Here is a 21,731-nt window from a genome sequence, read left to right as displayed (position 1 = left end):
AAAGAGGAGATAACTTCTCATGTGAAAAGGGGTTCCCAGAGCCCAGGAGACCTGATGACAAGTGAAGGGGTATTACCAGGCTCATTCTCTATTTTGTTTACCTATTTCCTTTTTACTAAAGAATGGGACATGTTTTCAAATTTTTGGTATGAGAAACAGACATATTGGAATGCCATGAAAAATAGCTAATTATGGAAAAGTCAAGTTAGAAAATAAAAATATTAACATTTTATTCTATTAGAAGAAAACCCTGTTGTTATAATATCTGAGCACTTAATTCAATCCTAAAATATACTCAGTGTTTTGAATTTGAAGAATAGAGAGTTTGTGACTTCAAACGAAATACCCTTGGTATCAATATGCTCAACCTGAACTAAATACGTTAGAAGGTTCTAACAAAATATCATGTAAAAAGTTTAATATAACATTAGGTAGAAACGAGCTTAAAACGATTACTAGAGCCACTCTCCCTTGCTCCTGGTGGGCCATGCACATGTAATTTAGTTTTTATAATATAGTTTAAAATGAAGTAATTCCACAAATACAACAGATCTAGGAGAATAGAGTTCAGGATTCTTCACTTACTGCATTACTAAAAAATGTGTTATCCTTTCTAGTTTGTAGGATGTTCTCTGGAAACCATCGATGAAATAGAAGCAACTTACTGTTAGTAAATGTGGCTTGGAAGCCTATGCCACTGCCTGAGCCATCGGAGACAAATCGAATCCACAGTCTGTGCCCAACAATGGATGAATAATTGAGGGGGAGGACATTTCCACAATATCGCCCCACCAAAGTACCAGTGGCGTTTCCTTCGCGGATCTCCACAAAATCCCTGTTACAGTCCTGAGAATCCTCCAACTGGAAAGTTCTAATTTGAAAAGAGAGAGAGAGAGAGAGAGAGAGAGAGTTTTGGAGGATTAAATTGAAAGAATAAGCTTTGAGATTATCCCGAAACACCTGCTGGTTTCTTTATAACTGTTCTTTATAAAACTTTAACTTTAATCACGTTATCTTTGAGCCAACTCCAAAAATTTCTTTCCCCCAAATTTGCTGAAATGCCTGTTGCAGAGATACAAAGGCAATTAATACATGGCCTTCAAGGACTTTTCTTTCTAGGGGGAAAGATTGGGCAAGAATACAGGAAAAGACACATTATAAGGTAGAATATCATAAAGTGCCCTCGGAGCTAGAAGTGTTCGAAGATTTGGAGGCAGACATATCACATCGGATTGTGAGGCTCAGTCACAGCTTAACAGAGAGATTGTTTCTGGGATGGAAATATAAACATTAGCTGGATTTAAGGTACAGAAATGGTGAGCACAAAACGTATGTCGATAAGAGCACATACACAGAAAAAGGGTGAGGCTTATTTAGAAATCTGTGAGAGTTCTAGTTTGGTTAGAACATTGAGTACTTGTTAGGAGACACAGCTCAAGCAGTATCATGGGCTAATTTTGCCAGAGCTTAAGTGACAAAGGCATCTGTACTTAATTTCTGAAAAGGCAGGCGAAATATGGGATTTGTAACAATATAGGCTAGAGTTTGGAAATACGGCCTATTCAACTTGTATTATAATCTGCAGTTATGATGACATGGGAGAATGAAAGATAGGAAACAACATCTACTCAATGATTGCCACAGATAACATATAGAGTCTGGAACATGTAAGTGTTAAATGAATGCTTTCAGAATGTAGCTTTAGTGCTTTATAAACTTAGACATAATCAAGACGGTGTGAGGGGCGCCTGTGGGGTGCAGTCAGTTAAGCACCCAATTCTTGATCTCGGCTCAGGGCATGATCTCACAGTTCATGAGTCTGAGCCATGCGTTTGGGCTCTGCACTGATGGCACAGAGCTTGTTTGGGATTCTGTTTCTCCTCTCTGCCCCTACCCTGCTTATGCTCATCTCTCTCTCTCTCTCTCTCTCTCTCTCTCTCTCTCTCTCTCAAAATAAATACACTTTAAAAAATTGTTAAAAATCAAGATAGTGCGGTATTAGTGCAAGGGTAGACAAAGAGATGAATGGAACAAAAGAGAAAGTCCAGAGAAGAACCCACCAATACAGCCCAATCCATGCTGCCAACATAATTCAATGGGGAAAAGAAAGTCATTTTAACACGTGGTGTTTCAATTACTGAATATCCTTATAGAGGGAAGAAAAGACAAAAAATCCTCAACCTCTACTTCTCTCCACACACAGAAAGTAATTTAATATTCCTCCTAGATATACACATGAAAGCTAGAACCATAAGGCTCCTAGAATAAAACAGAGAATATCTTTACCACCTTGGGGAAAGCATATATTCCTTAGATATAATGCAAAAGGCATTAACCATAGGATTTAAAAAATTAATAATTTGACTTCATCAAAAATTAAAATTTCTCATTAAAGACATGACTAAGAAAATGAATAGCCAGGTTACAGACTGTGCAGGGGGAAGAAGAGATCATTACAAAACATATATCTAACAAGGGACTCATCTCTGGATTATAAAAGGAATTCCTACCAAAAAAAAAAAAAAAAAAAAAAACATGAAAAAAACAAATCACCAAGTTAAAAATGACAAGAGATTTGAACAGACACTTCAACAAAAGTTGAGTGAATAGCCAATGAGAATGTCCAAAATACTCGATGTCATTAGTCACCAGAACAGTGTAAATTAAATATCACAGTAAGCTATCATTTTATACCCATCAGAATGGCTAAACTAGAAAAGACTGACAAGATCAAATGTGGGCAAGCATATACAGCAACCAGAAGTCCAATGTGTTTCTGGTGGGAATGTATACTGATAGAACCACTCTGAATAATTATTTGTCAGTTTCTTGTAATACTAAATATACATCCAGTTAATGCCCCGGAACTTCCTCTCCAAGATATTTACCCAAGAGAAATAAAAAATGCAAGAGCATACTAGTATCCTGAATATAAAAGATCTCTTACAACTCAAAAATAAAAAGACAACTCAAGTAATAGCAAAAGAACTGAAAATGCAGTGCCCCAAAGAAGATATATTATGAATGGCCAATAAGAACATGAAAAAATGCTCAGTCACTAATTATTAGAGAAATGCAAAGGGAGACCACAATAAGGTAACACTTCACCCCCATTAGGATGGCTATTATTTAAAAAATGGAAAATAACAAATGGTGATGAGGATGTTGAGAAATTGGAACTCTCAGGCATTGTAGGAATGTAAAATAGAGCAGCCACTGTAGAAAACAATTTGGCGATTCTTCAAAAAGTTAAGCATGGAATTACCATATTCTACTTTTAGGTATGTACCAAATTCTACTTTTAGGTATATACCCAAGAAATTAAAAGCACAGGCTGAAACAAACATTTGTATATCAGTATTTATAAAAGCATTATTCACAATAGTCAAAAGCTGGAAACAACTCAAATGTCCATCAGTAGATGAATGGAGAAACAAAACGGATAAACAAAAATGTATAAACAAATGACTGGACAAACAAAGCTATATATAGTTATATAATTATATATATTATATATAAATAAAATTACACATAGTTATATATAATTTGATATATATATAATGTTGATAAACAAAATATACAGCTATGCATTTATCTATCTATATATAAAATCACATTTTATACACACACTGGATTATTCAGCCTTGAAGCAGAATGAAATTTTGATACATGCTGCAACATACATGAACACTAAAAACATTATGCTCAGTGAAATAAGCCAGACACAAAAGGACATGTATGATTCTACGTAAATGTGAAAACTAGAATAGAGAAATTTGTAGATTCAGGAAGTAGAATAGTTTACTGACGGTTGGGGACAGGGAGTTATGTTTAAGGAGTATAGAGTTTGTTTAGTATGATGGAAAAGTCTCAGAAAAGGATGATAGTGATGATTGCACAGAATTGTAAACGTATCTTATGTCACTGAATACAATAAGCTGAAGAAAACAAAAACAAAAACAAAGAAAAGAAACACCTAAAACAAAATCAGTATTTAAAGTTGCCCACAGATGACACAAAACAGAAACCTGTGCCCAGATGATTTTCTGGGGGAATTTCAAAGCTTCAGTGAAATCAATAGCCCAACCTCAATGTTATGCAAACTGTAACAACGCATAGAAAGGAGTCTCCAACATTTCAAGGTTAGTATAATCTTGAGAACAAAACCAGTCAAGGGAAGCCAAAGAAAGAAAAGTATAGGTCAACCTCACTTAACAATATAGATGAAAAATCCTAAATAAAATATAAGCAGCATGGATCCATCAGTTTGTAAAATATATAAATCTAATCAAGTTGGACTAATAATGCTTTAAGATTAGAAGACCTAGGTGTGCCTGGGTGGCTCAGTTGGTTAAGTGTTCAACTCTTGATTTCGGCTCAAGTCATGATCTCACGGTTTGTGAGTTCGAGCTGCGTCAGGCTCTGCACCAAAAGTATGGAGCCTGCTTGGGATTCTCTCTCTCCCTTTCTCTGCCTTGCCTCTGCTCATTCGCTCTCTCTCTCTCTCTGTCTCTCTAAAAATAAATAAATAAGGGGCACCTGAGTGGTTCAGTCGGTTAAGCGGCCGACTTCAGCTCAGGTCATGATCTCACAGTCTGTGAGTTCGAGCCCCACGTCGGGCTCTGTGCTGACAGCTCAGAGTCTGCAGCCTACTTCGGATTCTGTGTCTCCCTCTCTGTCTGCCCCTCCTCCACTCATGCTCTGTTTCTCTCCCAAAAATAAATGAACATTAAAAATAAATAAATAAATAAATAAATAAATAAATAAATAAATAAAACTTTAAACAATTTTTTAAAAAGATTAGAAGGTCTATAAGAAAATTCACACCACACAAACACACACACACATGCACACACGCACACACACTTAACAGACAAAGATAGATGCAAAATATACTAAGAGAGAACCCATGACAATTGCAGGAAAACATTGGATAAAACTCAACACCCACTCATCATAAATACTCAGAAAATTAGGAATAGAAGGAAATTTTCCAAATGGGATGACAAACGTCTACCAATGCCTGCAGCAAATATACTTAGAAGTAAAAATTTCAAAGCATTTCCTTCGAATCAGAAACAACACAAGGGAGCCTGCTCTCATCACTTTGTTCCTCATTACACTACAGTGTTTTCCAGAGAGACAAGACAAGGAAACGGGGGAAAGGTTGTAAGGATTGGAAAAGAAGAGCTATAAGTTAATATTTAGGAGAGCTCATTCACTGATAAATACTTATTGTGCACCTTAATGTGTGAGGTCTTCTTCTCGGCACTAAAAATACAGCAGTAGAAAAGAAAGAAGAAAATCTGTGTTATTCTAGAGAATACAATGGTGGCTAGATAAGACATACAGAAATCAGTAGGGATTCCTTATACCAGCAACCAAAAATCTAAAACCTGTAACTTAGTTAACACCCACTCAACAATTTTTACCGTCTTCCATGTTGCCAGACATTGTGGGGTAGGACAGTGAAGAACATAGAGAATTTTCCGCCCTTTTGGGAGCTTCTATTCAAGAAGGAGAGATAGGTAATAAATAAGTAGACATATAATGAGGTAGTGAACAATTCTAGGAGGAAAAATTAATTTGAGGTGTTATGTTTGGTAAAGTGGCCAGGTTATGTCTGTAAATTTTAACTGGATTCCCTTTGCAGTAGCAGCAGCCAAAAAAAAGGTGTCTAGCCATAAGAGCTCTATTTTAAAAAATGTAAGAGTTTAACAAAGAATGTAAAAGAAGAACACAATAAATGCAGAGATATTCCAAATTCAATAATATGAAGAGTCAATAAAGATACTCCCGAAAATTAATGTATAAATTCAGTGTAATTCCAGTCCAATCAACAAGTAGGATTCCATTTCTATAAAACATAAAACAGAAAGCAATACTATGTAGTGTGTATGGAGATTTATACATGCTACTCATATTATACATATGTAATTTAGTATATATAGAAAAGCAAAGCTATAAAATTATAAAAACACGCATGAAAGTAATACATATGTAATTCAAGATACAGGGTAACTCCATGATGAGTAAGTCAGGGGGACTTTTGCTACTCTGCAACATTTTATTTATTTAAAATTAATTTTTAAAGAAAAAAAGTAACGGTTAAAAACTGTAGAGAAAGTGCGTGCAAACTATTCTTTTTCCAGAAGTAATTGGAAGGAGTTTTTCCTGAGAAGAGGAAAGACAAGATAAAAAGGAGAAAGAACGACCTGGAAAGACTATAGAGGAGAAACTGCCAGAAAGGGGGCGGGGGGGGGGGGGGGAAGTCACAAGAATAGAAAACTTCCTTCTCTATTGTGTGTACTTTTCAGTCAACACTCAACATTTTGTGTTGCAAGATTTCACATGATGGTAAGTAGAGGGTTCTCCTGGGACTCTATCTCAGCTAATGGATTAGAGTGACAGATAACCAGCCTGGAGGTTCTGGGCGCCTCAAGCCCTTCTATGGGACCAGTTATCAGGCACACCTCTGAGCATTCGCTACCAGGATGCTGGGACAAAGAAGTCAGATTTGCTCTACCACTGCTTCTCAACCCAGATGCTAGCATTGGTAGGTCTCTAGCCAGACCAACAGTGAAGCTGTCGCTCTCACGATCCTACCAAGGTGAGGTACTACAATACAGATCATCTGTATCTATATTCTAGACACAGCTTTAGCAGCAAGCTATGACCCGTCACTGAATAGCAGAAGAAATCAAGCAAAATCCACATCAAGCTAACCCAACTCCACATTTGCCCTTAGGCCCACTGTCTTGCTTGACAATTCATTCTTTGTAATACAAAGCGTCTATCTACAATCATTTCTGGCAAGGAATCATTCTGAATCCATCTTTAGGATGACTGCCATGTTTAGCACTTAAATTCAGGTTCGGTGTATTACCCGTAATATCATCAACAATGTGAAATATGCTAAAACTGTTTGGTTTTGGGTTTGCTTCCCCGACAGTAAGAAGAGAAGAAAGAGATCATTTTCCTCAGCAGGTGGTTTACATGAAATTGAATCTAAACCTTTCTACTAAAGGCAACGTGTGGTCCAGCAGCACCCGCACTGCCTGAGAACTTGCTGAAACGAAGAATCGGAACCCACCAACCAACTAAATCAGAATGTGGATTTTCACAAGATCCCAGGTGACTGGTGTGTACATTTCAGTAAGGTCCAATGGTCCAGGGGATTACTAAGTGCAGGTCTTTTCTGTTTGAGTGCCATACTGGTGCCATCAGTGCCAAATTACAGAAAAGACATTTGATCAGAAATGATGGCAGGATGATGCCTACAAGAGTCAAATTAAACTTCTAAAAAAGCTTATTGTTTTCTTGGAAGTCTTTGTTTTAGGCCGGTACATTTTATAAGCAAATCTACCCTCTTTCCAAATACTTTGGCTGAAATCTGTTAGTAAAAATATGATGTGGAACAAAAATAGTACAATCGCTGTTTCTCATTATCCCATTTTGATTCTTGAACCAAGATCAGTCACTTTCTAAAAGTACTCTGCAAGCATAAAATATATTTTCTGTTAATTCCTTTAAATATCTGTTTTACAAAAAACTCCTTTTTAGATTCTATTTCTCCCTCCTCCTTTTTGTTACAGATTCAACCATAATTTCTCCGGTTTTTCTCCCTATTCAATTTCACCACAGGGTCCACAATCCAAACCCCATGGTTTTGAACTTGACGTATTCCATATGCTTCTCACACAACCCCAGGGAATGTTTCCAAGCACCCATCTGGATACAGTTTAGACCAGGGCAGAAATAACTCACAGGCCTTGCCATAAAGCCCTTCTCATTATCCTCTACATAAAGAGGAACATCTTGCATTCTACAAAATTTGTTTTACAAAGAAAACTCAAGCAAGTAACACAAAATAACCAAAATTAACTTCTTATGGATGAGAAAGGAAAAGGCTGAGTCGTTAAGATTTGCCTATATGATAACTGGGATTTAGTGAAATGGATGAACCAGCATTTTGTGTTTATCTCCTATCTTCTAGAAAGAGCTCAGCATCGCCCTTCTTATTTAACTGTGAAATGCCACACAAGGTATTTTAGAAAAGGCAGAGTGAGATCACTTAACATGCGCTGAGCATCTGGTATGCATCAGCCTTGTGCTACGCATTTGACATTTGACATCTTTAACGGTGGCCCTGTAGATGGAATGGATCTCTTTAGGTTTAAATAAATAACTTCTTGGCCTGAATTTATTAGTAACTCATCAAGAAATAGGATGTCTATCTTAAACATTCCCTTACCTGGCCCATTCCTGGCACCCACGGAATGTCAGAGTAGTCAATAATGTGAGTATGGGAGAGACTAAAAGGAAAAAGACCAGGGGTGCCTGGGTGGTGCAGTCGGTTAAGCGTCCGACTTCAGCCAGGTCACGATCTCGCGGTCTGTGAGTTCGAGCCCCGCATCGGGCTCTGGGCTGATGGCTCAGAGCCTGGAGCCTGTTTCCGATTCTGTGTCTCCCTCTCTCTCTGCCCCTCCCCCGTTCATGCTCTGTCTCTCTCTGTCCCCAAAATAAATAAACGTTGAAAAAAAAAATTAAAAAAAAAATAATAAATAAATAAATAAATAAATAAATAAATAAATAAAGGAAAAAGACCAAAAAAGAAGCCCATTCATTTGGCACTTATGAGGCCTCGTAAGCCATGGGAAGGACTTTGGGTTTTATCACAAGAACAATAATCATGTTTTATTCATCATTGTATAAAGCATTGGGCATGGGAGTAACATGTGCTAACTATGTGAGCACGCAGTAGGGGCTTACACATATTTGTTGAAGAAAGGAAGACATATGTATCAGGTAAAAATTAGAGAGAGAGATTCCCGCACCCCCCCTCCCCCCAACAAACAACTTTGAGCTTTTAGCAAAGACAAAAGCAAACAAAAACTTCTTTCCCCTGTGGCAGCTTAACCTTGCTTTGCCTTTCAGGCACTCAGCGGGTGTCTTTGTTTTAACACAATGCCACTTGTTCCCTGAAGAGCACTGTCTGATTGATGGACTGAAAGAAAGCAACTTCAGATGTCTGAACATGGCCCACAAATGGGACTGTTCTTTCATTTAAATCCTTTCTTGATGCGCAGTACGGCTCCTCCTCGGCTCCTCGAGGACAAGGGACAAGACTTTTGAATAAACAGGCCGGTGTCCTCAGAACAATCCTCTGCTCTCTACGCGAAATTGTTCTATTCTCTTCAAAAACGGAATTAGCAATCCCAAACGATGCCCAATAATGTGGAATACGATATAACAAATAACTTTTCATTTAAAGCGGCAATGTAAACACTGAAATCTTTTCGCTCGGTGTTTGTTAAGTGGTATTTGTCTACCACTGCTTTGTCATGTCACAGGTACATGTCTACTGATGGATGAAAAAGTCTCATGTCTCTTACCATGTGCTTTTCACTATCTACTTCTAGGAAAAGCATATTATTGCTATTGAGTGTAATCCAAGACCACTCTGAATGTGGCAGGATCCTACTATTAATTCCATATCCATAGTTTAATGAGGAACATGCCAATGATTTTAGAAACCAACCACTAAGTTCCTAAAAGCTTCCAAAATTATTCTTCTGGATGGACTAGAAGGGTAAGGTGGATTGGGGTAGGGACATGGTATACGGGGTAAGGAAGGCTTGATTGTGATGGGGATTCCTGCTGGAAGAAAGAAGGTTAGTACTTCTCTGGAAGATTCTAAATGTGTCTGATTCAGAAAAAGATACAGTTACTGTTCTCTGCAAATAGACATTCCACAAATTAATGCACTAAGAGTTTAGGCATATCTTTCTCAGAATGTTAGGCAGCGTTCTAGAACCATTCTCAAGAATTTTAATACCATTTATAACCCAAACTATGACTAAACAGAGGAAATTTGGAAACAGTCTTCTTAAAGTTCCCACCATGTCCTCTAACAGTTGCTTGGACACATGCTATTAGTTGTCCATTCTATTAGTAATCGTGCTTCCTTCCTGCAGATTTATTCACACTGAAACAATACACCATAAAAAAAAAAAGGGATTTACATAAAAGACAGCTGGAGCCGGTTGCCAGGGGAACTGACAATGTTCCAGACACATTCCACGTTAGAGGGATAAACTTCCGGGTAGCCAGGGCTGTTGAAGATGCCTTCAGCCATGTGGAAGGTTCCACCACAAGCTGGAAGAAAAGAGAAACAAAGTGAGTGCCAGAGTGAAGGTCGAATATAAGATACCATAAGGGCAAGGAGAAATAACTCTACAGGAGCTGTTAGCAGGATCAAAGGATATCCTATTTCCATTTCCAATTAAAAAACAATCCATGTCATATACAATAAGGAAAAGATTATGAAGACTGAAAATAAGCCACAGGATATGGTAGCTCAGAAGGAATCTCTGTCGTTTCTCTTCTCAAAGCCATTTCTTGCTGCAAACTATAACTTCATATAATAAAAGACTTATTTTAACTCCACAACCACTCACTGTTTCCGGCCAGGATGATTTTCAACACCGGCCCTGAAAAGAAGGCAGTGTTCCAGCTTTTGTCTCTCAAGAGCACACACACACACACACACACACACACACACACACACACACACACACATCTTCTAGGTGTTTTGTGCTTTTAACTGCCAATAACCGGGAAGCTGGCAGCTGACAAACAGCACACCCCTGGCCGACAGACCCAGTACCGGTGACTCCTCCCTCCCCTCCTCCCACCATGCCACCATCCATCCTGCCACCAGTGACAATACCCAGACCTGCCTGAGCCCAGCTGCGAGGCCAGGGAGACTGGAGAACAGCAGCTGTCCATTCAGAAGAGATGCCGACGGACACTGCCAGTCAGGGGCTGGCTTAACAGATATGTCACGAAGGAGCGAGCACGCTGGCCATTCCGACATCATCCCAACCCATCCTCCCCACTCCCAGAGCTCACTATTAGCATGAGCCACAAGAGCCAAGGTAAGGAAGTACCCCAAGCGTCCGCCAGTGGATGAGCGGATAAAGAGGACGCCGCACGGAGTTTACTACTGTTAGAATTTACAAGGAGGTTAACCTCAACTGAAAGATGGAGAGGTTCATCCCAGAGGTAGGCTCAGGGATGTGGCTCCCAATTCCGAAGATACGGCAGTCCCAAATAACAAACTTGAGGCTTTCTATCACATCCCTCTTAACCCAGTAATGCCATCTGCTGACTCCTCTTACCTGATGATGACGCGGCGTATGTAGCATGGAAACCCTCGGAATTCACTCTAGAATCTGAGACAAACCTCAGCGTCAGAGCATTGCTAAAGGAAGTGATGGGATGCGGCATGGAGGCACCACAGTAGCGGCCTGGATAGGAAAAGGACAAAAAGAACGAGCGATCACGTGGCACATGGCACAGACTGCCATTTCTAGTAAACGTGCGTTTATTAGAACCACAGGAGATGGAAGCAAAAAGAAGAAATAACTATTTGGAGAACTTAAGGCAGGGTCGGTGTTTGGGACAGTGCCCGAGAGTTAAATACAAACTATAAAGACAAGCACAGGAGATATGATTTATAAACATTGAAGGATATCAGGGGGAGGTAAGAAAGATGTAGACAACCTGGGTCCAAGCGGAACGAATGCTAAAATCTCTAGCCAAGTATGGACCCGCGCAAGTAAACGCACTAATGCTTAAAAGCAAAGCATTACAGCCAAAAAAATAAATGTGTGGATGCTGGAGCCAGAATACATGGATTCAACTTCTAGCTCTGCCATTTGCTAGAGGCGCAACCTGAGATAAGTCACTGACGTTCTCTGTGCCTCAGTTTCCCCACTGGAGAAAAGAGACTATCAATAATAATGAAACCTCTATCATCAGGGTATGAGGATTGACCAAGTTGCTATTTATAAAGTTCTTAGAATAGCACTCAGCACAAGTGAAGTGCTATGTAAGTGTCTGTTAAATAATATCCCTTCATCCTTGGTCAAATGCTCACAGATAAACATCGCAAGCAATGCAATCAGGACCGCATAGAGCAGAGAAGAATCGATTGCCCACTACTGTCCCAGGCTCTGCTCTGGGCCCTGGAAATAGAGCAACTAGCAAAACAAAGTCCCTCCTCTGATGGAGTTTGTCTTCTAGTGCAGGATAAGAAACTTGTATGCCAAAGCTCAAAGATGACTACCTCATGGAGAAAGTTTAAATAACCTGAGATGATTTTACTTGAAGATACTTCAGAAACTAGACAGCAGCATTCTTTAATTTCCCCGGGATGTCCTGCAATCAGAATTCCCATGTGTGTGTTTGTTGCTGTATTTTTTGCTTTGTTTATTTAGTTATTTCTTCCTTCCTTCCTTCCTTCCTTCCTTCCTTCCTTCCTTCCTTCCTTCTTTCCTTCCTTCCTTCCTTCCTTCCTTCCTTCCTTCCTCCCACTTCCTTCCTTCCTTCCTTCCTTCCTTCCTTCTTTCCTTCCTTCCTTCCTTCCTTCCTTCCTTCCTTCTTTCCTTCCCTTCTTCCTTCCTTCCTTCCTTCCTTCCTTCCTTCCTTCCTTCCTTCCTTCTTTCCTTCCTTCCTTCCTTCCTTCCTTCCTTCCTTCCTTCTTTCCTTCCTTCCTTCCTTCCTTCCTTCCTTCCTTCCTTCCTTCCTTCCTTCCTTCCCCCATTGCTTCTACTGAGGACAAAACCAGAAGGACCTGGTCATATACTAACAAGAAATTTCCCACGGAATGCTATCTAATGCCAGGATGTACTGAATTTCATTGCTCTCTAAAGCAGTTGCAACTTTTAAATTAAAAGAAAAATACATAAACTGTTCATGTCCTTGAGTGTGAACAAGCTGTGTTTCTTGAGCCCCACCTTCACTCTTGCTATCCTACCCTCTAACTCTCTTTACTTGGCTTATATTGCTCTTCCTATCTGTTGGAACCATTCCAACCTCCAATAACAGCATATACGTAGGTAAATATATAAATACGACCCAGCCAGGGCCACAGACGAGTGCGCGAGCGCTGCGGTACCTCGGAGGGGTGCGTCATCATAATTGCCGTCCAAAATTTCTAAAAAGTCTTGTGTACACATTGCAGTGCTTTCAAGTCCAAAGTGGCTGAAGGAGAGGGTGATGTGATTGACTGCAAGAGAAGGAGAGAGGACTAACAGAGCCCTGGCAAACAAAACATACAGGGAGCGAGGTTTATCCTTTGATCAATTCCTTTGCAGGTTCTCCAGCAGGGAAGCGACACATTTGGCTCCTCTGAAGAGCGACAGAATCAATGTTTTTTGAAAGTGATTCCAGAATCTGAAATGCTGATGGTGGTAAATAAGAGGGCCCTGGGGTATGTTCATTCCACGGAGACCACGCGGAGTGCTTGTCGGAATACAGGGTCTTTACACTTTTTGCATCAGCCGTTCGTTGCTGGCTGACTAGTTTGCTGACTTGTAAATGAGATGCTCCTACCCCCCTGGCACGCACAGCGTAGCTCTCTTAGTTTTACCTGAAGCCCAGAGCCAGGACCCTAGAGGTTTGGAGTCATTTATAAAGAAAGCTTTGAATTACTTGCAAAACAGCAAGTGCCTGGGTGTGTTTTTTCTTTTGCTATTCATCCAGGGTCCCTAATCTTCAGAATAGGATCTTTTCCTATTAATGTCTTTGAACCAGTGAGATCTTTCATCTAAATGCTTTACAACTCATTAGAAATTATCCTTACAGGCAAAACCGCTCAGCTCAAGGCAGGGGGCTCCTTATCGAAGGCTTAGTTTCTGGCCAGCTGGCAACTTTCTTTGGCTAAGGATTACTTCGCCAAGACCCCAATCAAATGCATGGTAATAAACATATTCTTTTGTCACCTCTTAACATCCCTAGTTAGAAAATATTGAAGTGTTAGAAAATATTGAAGTCAAACTTATCATTTTTTAGATTAGCTAATGGGGCCTCGCTGGCTTAAGTGGATTTGCTTATTGTCACGAAAGTGATTAATCATAAAGCAGAGTAAAGAACTTAATGCCCTTCCTCCATTATGGTTGAAATCATAAATTTTTCCCAAAAACCTCAAGGAAGGGCAGGGCCCCTCTGAAACATGCGGGATGACCCTGGGATCACCCTCTTTGCAATCATTTCGCTTTGAGTCCTGAGAGGTCTCCTCCTTTTCTCTGTCTGTAAAGTGTGGACAGTAATTCTTATCACCAGGTTGTTACCAGGTCAAAAAATATGATTCTAGAATGCTAAAAAGAAAATTATGTAAACACTCACTTAGTGTTTCTTCCAGGCCGTGTGCTAGAATTTTTTGTAATACATGCATTGCACGAGAGGCCGGGTTTTATAATCGGCTTCCACTTTGATCAAAGATCGATATGCTTATGGCATCACATTCCCAAACTATGAGTTATTAATTTTTCAGTTTTGTGGTTCTTATTAATCATTTAGTCATTTGGCAACTGTCCCGAATATCTACCACACTCAAGGCACATGTGTCAAAAACTATTTGTCAGTTATTTTTGCTTATCCCCAATTTCATGTGCCTGTCAATACAGCAAGGTTACAGGTTTTTTTTTTCTTTTTCTTTTTCCTCTGTTAGGCCTTGAACCTTAAATTTTTTTTTTTTACTTAAGAATAAACAGTCAAAATTACTTTCCTATCAGATTAGGAAGTGCTCGTTCTTGTGCACATCAGGAATGGGGACTTCCAAAAAAAGAAGAGGAAGGCCATCAATTGTTACCATTGAGGAGACGGGAACATTAGTCATAGATGGACTTTCCCACAGACACCATCCATCCTGGATTCCTTTCCTTTTTTCTTTTTTGTTACTTACATGGAGGCTGAGCTTGAATTATCCAGCTGCAGTTCTGATTGTGTGGATACTTGGCAGGGAACAATGGAGAGGATATAGTATCCGATGAGTCGGTAAGGATGTAGCCCCCACAGGCTGAGGAACACAAACACACACACACACACACACGCACGTCAAATACTTTTGATTTCTACTGACCGCACAAAACAATTATTTGATGAGTAAAAACACAAATGATGTTTTCCTATTTCTGAAACACATGCCCAGGAAGTACTCTGCCAAGGAAGCTGCACATAAACCATGAGAAAGTGGAAATGCACCGTACGTTTATAACAATATTCTTCAATTACAGGAAGTGGGGAGGGGCAGAGGACAAAAGATGAAGTGGCTATGAACTGCTTGAGCCACTGAAACAAAACTCTAGTATGGGTCCACTTACTCTGCCTGCTCATAAATTAGAGGTATAGGGATAATCTGTCTCTGAGCAACTTTATTTATTTATTGTTTGGAAAATAAATAGTCAATTGAACAAGAGTGCATAGGATGGCTGTGTGTTATCAGAGAAACGCAAAACTCTGTGGCGGTGCAGACAGGAGAGTCTGGCCAGCTGGGGAGCGTAAGGGGTGTCTCCCGGAGGAGAGTGGCTGGAGGAGGAAGTGGGGCTGAGGAAGAATAGTCCAGCAAGAGACACAGAGGAGGGTCAGGCCTGCGACTGTGCAGACTTGGCTAAAGTATGGGGCTCCTGAAGGGTGTTGGGGAAAAAAAAAGACTGGGGAAGGTTCCAGGACCCTTGGGTAACATCTGGAGGAATTTGGGGCTCCATTCTCCATGCGATGAAGAGCCAGGACAGATTCACGGAGCACACAAGGGCATGGCTGGAGTGGGGCTTTTGGGAGCTGACTTTGGAGGAAGATGGGGAAAGGGTGGGTGAGCGGGAGGAGGTTTTGTAATAATCCAGAAGAGATCTCTTGGGGACATTGTTTACTATGAAGCAAACCATAAGTAATTAATTAAATGAAAAATGAAATGCGTTAAGAAACTATTCTTTTCTTTGCAGAGTGGCTGATTCACGCACTCTGTCTTGCTCCCAAGTCTACCATGCATCTTTGAGAGACCCCGACCCAGAAAACATCCCTAGCCAGGGCTCTTTGCTGTAGGATACAGGCAAGCTCCAAATAGACCAATGACTAAACAGACCACCCATATTTGAAATGACAAGGACCATCTGAGTAAAAGTCAGAGGCAAACTGAAGCTGGCCAACAGCTCCTTCCACCTTGGGCTCTATCCCTGACATGGGAATAAAGGATTCATCTCCAGGAACGGTCGGATGAAAGGCAACGGTGAAAAAGTCTAGAAGGATGAACTGAGAAGTGGTGAGTTAAGAACAGAAACAGTGGAAAACAACACCGATTCCTCAGGTGGTTCAGGGCACCACTACCTCAAGGGTTAGTTATCACCAGACTCTACGTTGCACGCAAGCCTTGTGATTTATAATTGTCCCAGCAGAAAATCCTGGACAAATGCCAGATAATTTATCTACTCATGAACAAATATGGAGAAACACTTTGTTACAGTGACCCTAGTATTAAAAATGTTCTGAAATATCATTCTGAAAGCTCAAGAGACACACAGATCCAAAGGAAGTCGGCATCGCCTGTTAGACGATCATAAACTTAAAGGATCAACAGGTGGAATAATTGCAAATCGTAGTTCCTTTGCTCTATTTAAATTGTCGCCTGTTAAGTAGAAAGCTGGGACCGATTTATGAGCACTGGCCTCCTTTTTTTTGTGGCACCAGGAAGGGCACTCCAGAACAGACAGCAGGTACCTCAGGGACACACACAGAGACACGCGGCACTTGCCTTGGCTGAAGTGAGCTCGGAAGCCCCTGCTCTGTCTGGAAGGGCCAGACTGAAATCGCAACAAGAGGCTGTTTCCTGAAGAAACGATGGGGTTAGCCAGCGGCTGTCTTCCACACGATCTGGCAAGGCGGGCAGTTGTGGGGCTTACGCCGTCATATGCCTACAAATTAAGACAACAGGGTTAATAGTTCAGAACTTCAGATTTACATCTATGGGGCCCATGGTCCATGGGCTATGTACACATTGGTGAGCTGGTGGAAAGCAATACATTCACCGGATCTAGTGCTTTATGTCATTGTCTTGTCAAATAGCCCATGGGAGTGTCTGAATCATTGGTTATGTCTAGGGAACTTATATGATTCCAGTGGGAGTTCCTCTGTCGGAGCCCACAATTACATCCCTGGATATTTTACTTTCACAGCCCTCCTTCCCCCCCTGACCTCAGCACATCACATCAAGTGCCATGCCCACAAAATGTACTGAAATGTTTGAGGCAAGAATCAAGATAGGAACAAATAGGTGAGGAAGAAGGAGGAGTAACCATTTGTTTTCAGAAACCCAACGTTTGCCAGAACTTTTTGCTTTCCATAGGATAGTGGTCAAGAAGGAAGAATATTGGCAGAGTTCTTTCAAATGATACAGTGAGTGAGCCTAACTCAGAAAATTATCTAGTTAATAAAACAAAAAAAAAGGTACTAGGTTCTATGTCTGCCCAGGGCTATGTTGGGACTTAGCTGACCCTCCAGACGTACTGATGGAATAGAGTTGACATTACATGTACCCAAATCACTGTATGGGTTTGTGAAATTGAAACTTGGTTAATTTCCTCGGAACTCGGTGTGTCTGGTGTGCAGTTTTTAACACAGTTATGTATAAATGGGGGAAGTGAATTCCTTTTCTTTGGATGATAACAAGAATGGCAACCATTCATTTAGTGCTCACCCTCTGCCAGCAACTGGTTCAGACCTTCACGCACACTATCCATTTCCTTTTCCCCAATTGTCCTCCATTTTTAAGAAGACAATTGCTACACAGAGACAAAATTGTGTGGCCGACTTCCACAATTCCTAAGAGGGAGCAGCTCATGTTAAACCAGACAACTAGATTCTAAAATTCAGAATTGAAACTCTCATATTGTCTAATGCAAGATACCAATTAAGCAGGATAGGATCAACTGTCAACTACCAGAGTGGGATTAAAACATGAAGTTAGGATACGGCTGTTTCACCCAAGATAAACTGTCATTTATATTTCATAAGAAACACTTGGGGAAAAAAATAGAAAATTCGGGGATTGGACGCAAAGAAAGTTCACACAAATTATTTTAAAATATCTAGTGAGGATTATAATCACTGTTCTCTCTAGCACATAAGTATGAGCGGGAGGCAATTCTCAGTTTAGTTCTTCATAAGCACATGAATCAAACATCAATAAGATGTTTAACTCTCTACTGAGGGGCTAAAACTTTTACAATACTGAACTTTAAATAAATGTGGTTCTAGAACACCATTTCTTTCTTTTTTTCTTTTTCATTGCTTTATTTAATGTTCGTATTTTAAATCCACAGGTCCAATAAATAAAACCTTAAAACTGATTTTTATTTAACATTTTTTACAAAATTTTTTTTTAATGTTTATTTCTGAGACAGAGGGAGACAGAGCATGAGTGGGGGAGGGGCAGAAAGAGAGGGAGACATAGAATCAGAAGAAGGCGCCAGGCTCTGAGATGTCAGCACAGAGCCCAATGCGGGGCTCAAACTCACAAACTGTGAGATCATGACCTGAGCCAAAGTCGGCCACTCAACATACTGAACCACCCAGGCGCCCCGGCCTCTATTTAACATTTAAAGATTGATTACAAACTCAGTTACATTTTCTTTTTTTTTTTTTTTTTTTTTAATTTTTTTTTCCAACGTTTTTATTTATTTATGGGACAGACAGAGACAGAGCATGAACGGGGGAGGGGCAGAGAGAGATGGAGACACAGAATCAGAAACAGGCTCCAGGCTCCGAGCCATCAGCCCAGAGCCTGACGCGGGGCTCGAACTCACAGACCGTGAGATCGTGACCTGGCTGAAGTCGGACGCTTAACCGACTGCGCCACCCAGGCGCCCCAGTTACATTTTCTTAACGAAGTCAAATTATAGTTTTCAATCTAGTATGACTGCTTCTATTGAACATGTTGAACACCATCAATAATAGTCAAAACAATGTATAAATCAAGGGGCGCCTGTGTGGCTCAGTTGGTTAAGCTTTCAACTTTGTCTCAGGTCATGATCTCATGGTTTATGGGTTTGAGCCCCACATTGGGCTCTGTGCTGACAGCTCGGAACCTGGAGCCAGCTTGGATTCTGTGTCTCCCTCTCTCTCTGTCCCTTTCCCCACTCACGCTCTCTTTCCTTGAATAAAAATTTATTTTACTCAAAAATAAATAAAAACTTAAAAAAAAACCAGTGTATAAATCAAGATTACAAAACCTCGTTACTACATTTATACTTCAACCTACTCTCAAATGTTACCAGCATTGTTTTAATCCAAGACTTTATTTTTGGTACACTTGGCTTTATACTTTCCGAAGGTGATACAGCTATAACATCCTTAGAGTTCAGTAATGTTAATACTGTCTTGCTTTAAAGAATACCTTCCTAGAACGCCTTGGGAGTCTAGAGAATATGCCGATTGACTCTTGGTCAAGACTATCCACACGAGACTATTTGCTTCTCTTGGGGTGATGTGTTTGTTTAGCACAGCATTTCTTATACTTCAGCAGAACACTGGGGTTCTGTGAGGTATACAGACTCCCCCACCAAAAAAATACCACCAACAAAAACAACACATACACTAAGAGGATTTTTACAAGTCCATACACTCACAAAGGCAAGACTCTTTTAGTCTCCTTTATCTCTCCCCAAATTCAGAGGCCTAGTGAGTAAGTAGGTATTGTTCCTTCTTTTCTAAATGGCTGCAATCCTCTTAAGGCAAAAAAGTAAGGTAGAAATTTAGGGCTAAATGGTTCAGAAAGTCATAAGAATGAGCCACTTCCCAGGGGATCCTTTGAATGGGCACATCTTCCAGGATGTCTATGTGTTTCTCAGACCTCCCTCCCCCAGAGACCCTGGAATCAAAGGGCCTTGGTTGCTGTTCATACGGCTGGAGCATTGCTTTTCAGGAAGTGGATCTGAGGTAGAAGGTTTCCAGATGTCCCTGAATCAAAATTATATACCACTGAAACACTACATTTGATTAGCACGTTGTAATTTTATAAGGACCATCAGAAACATCCTAATCTAGTCCTCAACACCATGTGATTTTTTTGTTTGCATGAAGAAAATGAGACTTAGTGTGCTAGCTATTAAAGTATTGCCTCATCCAGTGTAAGCTAGTGACTAATCCGAGTTCATACACACAGTGAGTAGAGTCAGGAACTTACATCCCCTGTCTCCAAATTCTATATTATATCTTGTCACTTCTCTTTAAAATGCTGGCGATAGTTATTAAGATATATATATCCAGTTGTTGCTTTATGAAAGTGCAAGACCTCAGATTAACAAGGAAACAACTGATTTTTTAAGTAGTTTAGAATAGCAATTCTTTTATTTTAGATGGTTCCTAACTCTTGTAATACCAAATAAATTTAACTTTTTTTTTTTGAGAGGGAGAGAGAAAGGGAGAGTGGGGGAGAGGGGCAGAGAGAGAGGGAGGGAGAATCTTAATCGGGGCTCCATGCTCAGCGCAGAGTCTGACGTGGCACTTGACCTGACAACCATGAGATCGTGACTTGAACCGAAATCAAGAGTCAGATGCTTAACCGACTGAGCCGCCCAGGCATCCCCAAATCAATTTAACTTTTAATTTATAAAATTATAAGAAAAAAACTGCAAGGAAGAAAATATGAGAAACCTTGATCCCATTTATTTAAAATTCTAAAGTCATGGAAATTATCAATACGCATTTCCCCTTACTTCCATTTAGTTCCCAAGGCAGACCTAGCAAATTATATTACTATTGGAGACACACATAACAGTCACATAACTTACAGATATATAATTCTTATTTAAGTCTACTGCCAAGAGTTTGCTAGGCCTGAGAATTGGTTTTCTGATCTGTTGCTCAAGTGGTAAAAGTCAGAGAAATATACCACCCGCCCCCCCGCCCCCTGCAAAACCGGTACATTTCCATTAACTCATTTCTAGATGACATTAGTAAAATTTTGAAGTTGAATCCACAAAAGAAAAAGTAGCCATACCCCTGAAAGCTCCAACTACTGGGACTCTAAAAACAAAGGCATATCTGGTTGAGGGATAACCTAATTTCTACAAGAAGTTAATCGGTCCCTTCACAAAGTACCCAGAGTTTTGTCAAATTTCCCGATAAAAACACACACATTCAAAATGCCTAAACTTATATTTATCACATGAAAATAGGAGACTAAGAGTAGACTTGGGCACATAACAGACAGTAAATATTTGATGTATGGATGAGTGCATGAATTACATAGGTAAGAGCATATGGCCTCTAAGAACAGAGGACTAAGAATGAGGGAAAGTCCAGAGTTAGGAAATAGCTGTCCTCCCTCTCATGGATTGGAATGCATAAATGCATAGCAGGCATGACAGTGAGTAAAAGAGGCTATTCACAGTGGGAAAGAGGTCAATTGGGGCTGCTTTCTGGGCAGGCTTTTTACATTTTGGCCCCAATGGGCAATGGAGGAGGGTCTAATCACAGGACATGGCTTATGCCACACACACAACCGCCCAGTGCCCTTCTCACAGGCAGTGCCAATCTTTTGCCAGCACTGCGAGAGAACACGGAAGGCGGAAGGTGGGCAGAGGACATCAGGCCTGTCCCCAGAGCCCAGAGTATTCAGGACACATGACATTATGGTGCTCTTGGGAACCCTCCGCACTCTAAGCTCTAACCAGAAGTTAGAACTGAGCCAAACATTTGTGTACTTGCACAAACATTTTAATACTTGATGCTTTAATATCTTAAGGAGATCTGAGAAACCTTTTTTTTTTTTTTTTTTCAGAGTTAACACGTGTCGGCTCCGGCATAAAGTGACATTGGGGTGGGGAGCCATTCGGGTACAAGACTAACAGTCCTTTGTGATGACATTTTAGAGGCCTGGGTCAGGGTCC

At 40.4% G+C, this 21,731-nt stretch overlaps 1 protein-coding gene and 1 long non-coding RNA gene across 2 annotated transcripts in view; one reads left to right on the top strand and one right to left on the bottom strand.

Moving 5' to 3' along the window:
- Nucleotides 1–21,731, bottom strand: part of CUBN (cubilin) — a 278,146-nt gene that overhangs the window by 107,717 nt on the left and 148,698 nt on the right. Inside the window, exons 32-37 of the mRNA XM_086714844.1 lie at nucleotides 16,595–16,754; nucleotides 14,753–14,866; nucleotides 12,965–13,075; nucleotides 11,184–11,312; nucleotides 10,026–10,158; nucleotides 666–871 (exon numbers count right to left, since the gene is read on the bottom strand). Of these exons, the coding sequence (XP_086570970.1) occupies nucleotides 666–871; nucleotides 10,026–10,158; nucleotides 11,184–11,312; nucleotides 12,965–13,075; nucleotides 14,753–14,866; nucleotides 16,595–16,754 (853 nt within the window). The remainder of the gene's footprint in view (nucleotides 1–665; nucleotides 872–10,025; nucleotides 10,159–11,183; nucleotides 11,313–12,964; nucleotides 13,076–14,752; nucleotides 14,867–16,594; nucleotides 16,755–21,731) is intronic.
- LOC147579493 (uncharacterized) lies at nucleotides 12,644–16,754 on the top strand. Its single transcript, XR_015254001.1, has 2 exons — nucleotides 12,644–13,259; nucleotides 15,789–16,754. It is a non-coding gene; the product is annotated as an uncharacterized LOC147579493 (long non-coding RNA).

Source organism: Puma concolor, chromosome B4 (assembly GCF_028749965.1).
Source record: "Puma concolor isolate L17-30 chromosome B4, mPumCon1.1.hap2, whole genome shotgun sequence".
Taxonomy (NCBI): Eukaryota; Metazoa; Chordata; class Mammalia; order Carnivora; family Felidae; genus Puma; species Puma concolor.
The sequence above is the reverse complement of the archived record's forward strand: the minus strand, read 5'-3'. Positions and strand labels throughout refer to the sequence as shown.